Raw genomic sequence first — 8,467 nt, 5'->3', positions numbered from 1 at the left:
AGTTTTTGTCTTAAGATTACTTGGTATTGTATCTCATCGCTGGCAAAGCAACGGTACTAAACCTCTCCTCCGAAAGGAAAATGTACCAAGTGTTTTGTCACAGAAATCTGACATGCCAATGAATTCGTCACACATGCCTACAGAGGTATTCAAGACGACCATAATATAGTTGTTGTCTATTCTCAAGGGAATCATTCCTAGTCAATACCGTACTGACATGGACTTCGAAAGAACTATGCTCGTCGGAACAGATCAACCTATGATTATTCAGTTAAAAACACTAAATGGAAAGAGAAAGAGATATTTTTAGTTTACAGTTTACATGAAATTTTAAGCAGTATGAATGCTAATCAGTATTAGGGTTGTGCCGCGTCTACGTTAATATAGACTAGTGTAACAGCTCTGAAGGATGTAATGCCATACTGAAATATTTGTTTTGGTGGACACAAGTTTAAATTGATGCTGCAGTCTTGTCATTTTATCAGCTGCAAAACAATTATTAGACATTGTCATGTTATCAGCTGCAAAACAATTATCAGACAGACATTGAAAGAGGTCTGTGTGAAAAAGAAAACTATAGTCCACAACCCGAGTTTAAGGTAGCAGCTACTGAAAGAGATTATGCACAAGTCATTGAAAATTCTTGTAACCTAAATGTGTCAGCGGTCTTCGGCAAGAAGCTGTCAATAACGGAAAGGTTATCCCTGTAAAAACCTTGAACAATTTCGTTGCTGAAGTTAGTATAGGAGAAAAGTATATTTCTAAATTTTTTCACACCAAGGCGGCTGCTGGTATGGAATCCCAATCTGTTTCATTTTATCTTGTTCGTTTATTATTGTTATTATATCACTATTGGTAAATATTGTCCAGACTAGAATATAAGTGTAAGACACAAACTTACATGTAATATATATATAATCTACAAAGGATAATGTTTACCAATATTCATCAATTACGATCTTTTTTATCGTATAACAATTCAAATTATGTGTACGGGAGTTTGATTATAAGACCATACGAATTCTGGATATTGTCGGAAGAGATAGTCGAATCAATCCAAGAGTTAGCAACATTGGTGTCAAATTAAATGCAGACCTATAACGTTGGTGTGTCATTGGCAAACACTTGCAAATGTGATACTACTGACCCTGATCTGGTTGCGGCAATAACCTAAATATACAATTCTCTCATTGACACTTGAAATCAGTGGATCAGCGGTTGAAAGGATTGTGAACACCATGTGGATACCGATATGGGAAGTTGTTTCCCACTCATCCATTGTCCAGTACGACAGGATTTGAGAAACTGGTGAGGGAGGTGGCCGATAATAGACAATGTTGTAGGATGCATAGATGGTACTTCTCATAAGATCTTAACACCTATGACAGAGCCACCGAGGGAATTATACAGTGGAAATAAAACATGTCTGTATATATTAATGTATTTTTTTCTGGAGAAATTTATCACACATAAATAAGTAATATACATATCAGAAATGGGGTATGATTGCCAGTGAATCAACCCTCCACAAGAGACCATTTGGCCCATAAAAACAGCTATAGATCACCGTACCGCCGTCAAAAATGAACAGCCCATACCGCATTGTCAGCTAAAAAGGCTCCGAAATGACAAATGAAAAACACTTCTAGTCCTAAGTCTGGGTTTGAAATCAAATAAAATAATATAAGAATGTTTAACTTTATTTGCTTATCATGCAATATAAAGATAATGTCATGACAAAGTTTATTTTTGATCTTTAACCGAAAATATCGAATAATGATTTATTGAAAGATTCATGGACCGATATATTAAACTCTTTGGAGTTAAAATCTAGATGCAAATAATCAGCATTTATAGAGTATATTAAACCAGATACTCAAGATTAGTGCTGAACTATTCTTAACGTAGAAATAACATGCTCTCTACACGAAGCATCATATATAATGTCCCTATTCTGACCGGACGGGAAAACGATCTTGATACATCCCCTATTAACGTCACCTTTAGAAAGGTGGTTGCAGACTCGAAGGACTGTTTAAGCCAACTTGTTATCCATTGTTTCATTTGTCACTCTTCCGAGGTGGAAATAAATCTGTAATGTTCACTAGGTATAATCCTCTTTTTTATATAACAACTTTTGACGTTTTCATTTAAAATAAACGACAATTCCAAACTTTTATTGTGTTCTCTTTTTATTAACTGTATGTATATTACCCCTGTGACGTATAGTAGCAGCTTTTTCATGGATAGATGATCGACCATAACAAATAACGATTAAAACCAAGACAATAACAATCAAAAACAATGAGTAAACGAAGACTCACAAAACCAAAGGACATTTTCATCAACAGTTATAAATGATAATTAAGAAACAACACGAACTCCTCTTAAAACCGGGAGTGAAATCAGGTGCTCCGGAAGGGTTAGCATTTCCTGCACCGTATACGGCATCCGTCGTGTTATTTCTTTGTTCAGTTCTGTAATGATGGAAGGTTATTATGACTGAGGAAGAATATCAGATATGATTTCTGACACACTTTTGTCATAATGGCCAATCAGCTCATGATGGCGACCGTAAATTTTCTTGAGAGATGACCTTAATTTGATTGATTCATAGCCCTGTATTAGCAACTTTTGAGAAAGCAGTATTCCTCGTTCAACAAAATCAACGTACTTTGAAGCTTCATAAGTTTGTCGACGCAGCCCTCAATTTAGGCTATTAAAACAGTCGCCTGGGCGACCTATAAAGACTGCAGGTGACCCTAATTTCATTGTTGGTTGCCATTTGGCGACTAGTAATATTTGGACCTGGCGACCATAAAATTCCGGATAATCAACCTGCCTCAGGATATATCTATTAAGTTCTATTCACAGTCATTAGAGTGCTTGAATGTATGCTAAATCTTGAATATGATTCCAAGCATTCTTAATCTTATCGGGGTTATTAAAAGCGCTTAAAATAACTGGGAAGTCAAGTATTTGTTGAAGTTTTTACGGGACCAATACATGTTGCTGTACGCATTTTCAATACAACTACCTATAACAACGATGTTTCACCAGCTCAGAAACAAAAGAAGGAGCGGAGAGTTCCCCTATAGAAACTTCGGGCTTCTGAAGAGTCAAGTACATCATATAATGTTACGATTAAGCGTAAAATCGCGGCAACAATTCAAGGCGAACTGGAAAATTTATAGGAAAATTTAAAAACAGCTGGCTAAATAAAGGAAAAGAGTTACCCTTGCTGATCTATAATGAATTTGAAAATAAAATGAGCTGCAAATTTTGCCAGGGCCTTCCTGATTTAGCTGGCAAATCAGATTCCATTGAGGGATCTAAATCATTTAAAAAGGAAACCTTTAAGATTCATAACGAAAGTTCAAAGCTTTTTTCAGTAGTCTTCATAAGCTCTACTGACTAGACTTTCATAACAAATTTCTTAGGCGACATGAATTCCTAGCCACTAAAATTACAATTTGCCACTGCAATTTTATATCTGGTGGTCAAAAGGCAACCTGGGCCCGGTTGTTCAACTTGTCGTTAACTTAACGTAAGCGTTAAATTTAACGTGTCGTTAAATACTCTAACGTATCGTTACTTAACCCATGGTTAAAATGGTGTTGTTCAACTTGGTTTAACGCCGTCGTTAAATAATTTAACCACTCGTTAAATATTTAACTAAAGTTTAGAGATTATTCTCTTTACCCACAATGCATTGGTTTGTTAATATTTACTTCAACATGGCTGACAAGTCTTCTGCTAAAACACAAAGGGACAGAAAACCTAACTTCACCCAAGAAGAAGTAAATGTAATTCAAGATCAAGTGCAAAAGAATTACAAAGTGATTAATGAAAAGTTTGGGGATGGTATAACCAATTCCAGAAAGATTGCTGTCTGGAGCAGGATTTCCATCTTGGTCAGTGCTCTGGGTGTTGCCAACAGGTCTCCCAAAGACTGTAAAGACAAGTGGGCTAACACCAAGAAGGTGGCTAAGAAGGTTTTTAACAACCGTAACAAGGAGCAGAGGGCTACTGGTGGTGGTCCACAGCCAAAAAAACTGAGTCTGGCCATTGAAAGAACAATAGACCTTTGTAAAGACTCAGCTTCTTTCAAAGGTCTTGAAGGAGTTGAAAGTGTACTTGGTATGTATCAGTAACTAATTTATACTCTTTTGTGAATATGTAAAAATAATAAATCTTTAAATGCTATTAATTATTCTCTCGATTTCATGCAACTTTGTGTTAAAAAAAAATCGCCGATTATTTATACCATGTCATAAAAATTTGACAGGTATTTAGCTGATTTATTAATGTTTAATAATGTGTAAGCTTAGTATTTAAATGGCATTCGGCTATATTCAGTTTTACTCAGTGAATATAAGTATTTCAATTCATTTTGTCAATTATTTATGTCGTCTGCATTCTAGTATTTACGTCCTAAATATTAACCTTGAAAGACGCTCAGCATGCTAATGAACATATTTGTTTTTGAGCCTTATTACCTCATGACACACATTTTTCTAGCGATGAATGATTTCAAATATTGTCTTTTGACAATATTGTAGTGATAGTTTGGAACAATACATGTTCAGTTCAAATTTTTTGTTTATCCACGAAAGAACCTCCTTGCTGTTATTTCCCTTTGATTTGTAGCCGACAGGACGATGTTTCTCGGACCCTGGCTAACCCGTACCTTAAATTCGATCGTGGCATACGCTCGTAAAGGCCAAGATTTTAACAATTTTAATAATCATCTTTTGTTGATCGTTCAAGATTTGGAAAATAAATATATAGAGATGGTGTTAAGTTTTGTGGGATATGAGTGAAAAAAATGTGGATAAATTAAAAGGGGGAGGGCTATACAGTGAGAAATGTATGCACAGAAGTGCCACTGGAATAGGTCCTTTTTATTTTGTCAAATATACCAAAGGGGACGCAATATCAACACTGTAAAATGTAGATGGGCCAGCAATTTTCATTTAACAATAAGCAATGTAAAGATTATTTTTTTTGACAGCGAGTGAGATTGTGAACAGAAGTTGTCTTATGATATATAGTTTTGTTACTGACCGTCTCGTTTTGGTTGTCATTGATGCATATGGTTTGTCAGGCTAGGTCAATGAAAGCAAAGAAAGAATGTCTGACAAAAAAACCTCTCTTTAAGTAAGAAAATTTAACAATAGACACACGTCTATTCATCATCATGATAATTATAAAAATAACAAGCTCCTTATTATATTTTCTAGATGACAACTCAGCAGCATTGCCAGAGGAGAGTGCAAGTAATTCCCAGGACCTGTTTGATACCCCTCCAAGCCAACCACTTTCCCAATCTGGATCTGAATCCATTCTTCAGCCATTACCACTAATATCGCTTCTACCGGCTGTAAATATCCAGGTGCCACGCCCAGTAGCTGCAGTAGTTGAGCTGGGGACTCTAACAGCACAGAAAGCAGAAAATCCAAAGAAAAGGAAAGCAACTGCTGATGATGTTTATGGGCTTCAGGTAAAATTTCACATTTGCATTTATTTTAGAAATAATCCAAAATAATAAAAATCGATTAACATATTATTGTCTTATAATGAATGGCTCGGTGTTAGTTTCAAGACTGTCATTATACTCGGGAAAATAAAAAGGTAAAATTCAATTATCAACACTAAGAAAAGTTGACTTTTTGGGTCCCCATCGATTAGTTTGTATCATACAGATACAGATCCAGGGGGCTAGGGGCCCGGTCGATGCCCTCCCCTTTGTGGTCAGTCAGTACCCGCTTACATAAAGTTCTGGATCTACCACTGGTATAGGCAATGCTGTGAGACCGTGTATCGATCTTCAGTGTTCCAGCTAGGTTTTCAAAAGGGCAGGGTGCCAATCTTGAAAAAGGGCATTTAACGCGCGATATGATAATATGAAAAGGGCATATTTTAATAAAAGATGTTAATCAAACATTTGTGTTTATTCGTTGAATCACAGGTTATACAGGAACAACATCTTTAGCCCATATAGAACTCTATCTTTCTACTTTTAAGGCTGAAAAACTTGTCAAGCAGCTTGTCACACAAGTTTTTTTTATCATTGCTTGGCACAGTTGAACTTTATATGCAGTATGTTTTGAAAGGAGATCTGTTTCATACTGTTTCTATGGTCTACCACATTTTACCAGTTTCACCTTTCTACCCCTGCTGTGCTTGATGGCAATACATCACAAAACAGCTGTGCTCAGTAAATTCACAATTTTAGGATATAAAGCAACAGTGAAAAATAGTATCAAAAATAAAGAATACAGAAAAAGATGACCAAGGCACCCTACCAACACTGCTACTAAGACCCTCTTTAACTTTTCCCATAACTCAAAATAAATACCTAAACATATATATTCTTAAGCAAGAAGTATGGAGACACATTTTAGAATATGTAAATGGGTTACTAAATGCTAGGAAAAAAATCAGATTGAGTTATCTTTCTTTATTCGGGTGTGCTCCTTCTTTGGAGGATTATAAACAGTACGTAAATATGATCACAATATGGACAGTTTTTGTTATTTTCGTATCAAAAATGAAGGCAGTCAATGACAAATACGTCTGAATTTTCTGTTTATTTTACAGAAAAAAAGTAAAACAATGTCTTCAACGAGTTTATAATGGTTTTCCAACTTTCTGTCATTACGTTTCTTCCATGAAACTACGGTACGTAAACATCGCAAATTGTGCCCAAGTTGTTGTATGCACATTTCTTCAAAGATAATTGCCAACTGACCGATTCGATTTGAACGAATTAATGTTGATGATCATTAATGACCCATCCGATAAACGGATTACCTATAACAACAGATTATGACACCAGTTGTAACCATTGATTAGCTTGGGGTGGTAAACAAAGTCATAATCTTTTCCCCAGGTAAAATTTAGTAATTAGCGTATCATATCAATACGCAAATTAATATGCAATCGATCTTCAAAAAAGGCAGGGCGCCCTGGAAACTGTAAAAAGGGCACAGGGCGCCACTCGGAAAAGGGCGGGCGCCGCGCCCTCTGAAAACGGCCTAGCTGGAACACTGATCTTAAATTACACAAAATCAACATCTTTATGAAAATCTTCTAATATAAATATTTAAAATTTATGGTCTTCCAGCTTCTGGCCAAAGCATAGGTCCAACAGGTCATACACTTTATCTGGAAATCTCAGTTTCATGCAATACTTCTGTAAATTCCACAAGAGTTGTAAGGTATACAGACACATATAAAGATATATGTTAAAATAATCATATGGATCTACATGTATCATTTTTATTTCAGGTACTGTATTTGAAGGGTGAAATGGCAAAGCAGACAAAAGAGATGAAGAAATTAGACCTTCAGATAGAGTTGCTAGAGTTAATGAAACAAGACAAAGAGAATACTCCACTAACATTTTCTCAACTTTTAATGAATTAAAATATTTATTTTTCTTATCAATTAACAATTCTTTGCCAGATAGTTTTCACTTGACCTCGACCTCATTTAATGGATCAGTGAACAAGGTTAAGTTTTGGTGGTCAAGTCCATATCTCAGATACTATCAGCAATAGGTCTAGTATATTGGGTGTATGGAAGGACTGTAAGGTGTTCATGTACAACTGGCAGGTGTCATTTGACTTTGTCCTCATTTTCATGGTTCATTGGTCGATGTTTAGTCTTCTTGGTTAATGTTAAGTTTATGTGACAGTTGTAATATAGCTTTATTATGTAAATCAATCGTATCTGATTTTATGCCCTTTATGGCCCCTGTAATTTTGGAAATAAAAATATTCTATTCTATTCTATTCTATATTAAGGACTATCCACATAACATCAATGATTAATAAAGAAGGCTAGATATTTTAGCGTGTGTACTCTTGTTTTAATTCTGGCTATGCATTTATTTGGTATGTTTATATTCGTTCATATCGTTTGCTTTACATCCAGTGGCAAATATTTCATGCATGTTCATGATGAGAAAAAATTAACAAAGAGTACAATATGTATAACCAGACCCCTCACACGATTTTGTAATATGCATGGCGTTACACTTGTCCATACAACGCAATCAGATTATACATCCCCTTTCCAACCGGATGTGCCGACGTATTTACACACCCAACAGTATATGGAAGACCCACTTTGCGACAAGGGTTTCACTGATTGGACGAACAAATTCCAAAGGATGACCTTAAATGTATACCTTAATCAAGACTTGGGGTAAAATGTCATTCAGTGTACAATTAACAATGAGATGATGTTTAAAATAGCGTGACAACCGACACTTCGTAGTGCCAATAACTCATATTACCGCAAGTGCATGTATTTATGAACTCATTATTTGCTAAGCCTTCAATTCACTGACATGTCGAATGCATGTGTTTTGAGAAAAAATAACCTGTATTATTTATCACAATTTTATATTGGATGAAAAAATAAAGACTCTTGTGTATTAAACATGTATTTCAGTTGA

The 8,467-nt window shown here is 35.4% G+C and overlaps 1 protein-coding gene across 1 annotated transcript; it reads left to right on the top strand.

Moving 5' to 3' along the window:
* Positions 1–3,637: 3,637 nt before the first annotated feature.
* LOC143042042 (uncharacterized) lies at positions 3,638–7,806 on the top strand. Its single transcript, XM_076214276.1, has 3 exons — positions 3,638–4,140; positions 5,244–5,503; positions 7,294–7,806. The coding sequence occupies exons 1-3, from the start codon at positions 3,708–3,710 to the stop codon at positions 7,429–7,431; spliced, it is 831 nt and encodes a 276-aa protein (XP_076070391.1). The 5' UTR covers positions 3,638–3,707; the 3' UTR covers positions 7,432–7,806.
* Positions 7,807–8,467: the final 661 nt, after the last annotated feature.

Source organism: Mytilus galloprovincialis, chromosome 8 (assembly GCF_965363235.1).
Source record: "Mytilus galloprovincialis chromosome 8, xbMytGall1.hap1.1, whole genome shotgun sequence".
Lineage (NCBI taxonomy): Eukaryota > Metazoa > Mollusca > Bivalvia > Mytilida > Mytilidae > Mytilus > Mytilus galloprovincialis.
Note: the sequence above shows the minus strand (reverse complement) of the source record. Positions and strands in the feature narration are given on the sequence as shown.

What these genes read in the sequence shown, in the direction of transcription:
- LOC143042042 (XM_076214276.1), top strand. Translation starts at nt 3,708, where the DNA reads ATGCATTGGTTTGTTAATATTTACTTCAACATGGCTGACAAGTCTTCT. An exon ending in AGGAGTTGAAAGTGTACTTG is followed by an intron (nt 4,141 to 5,243) that starts GTATGTATCAGT and finishes TATATTTTCTAG; the next exon opens with ATGACAACTCAGCAGCATTG. An exon ending in ATGATGTTTATGGGCTTCAG is followed by an intron (nt 5,504 to 7,293) that starts GTAAAATTTCAC and finishes TTTTTATTTCAG; the next exon opens with GTACTGTATTTGAAGGGTGA.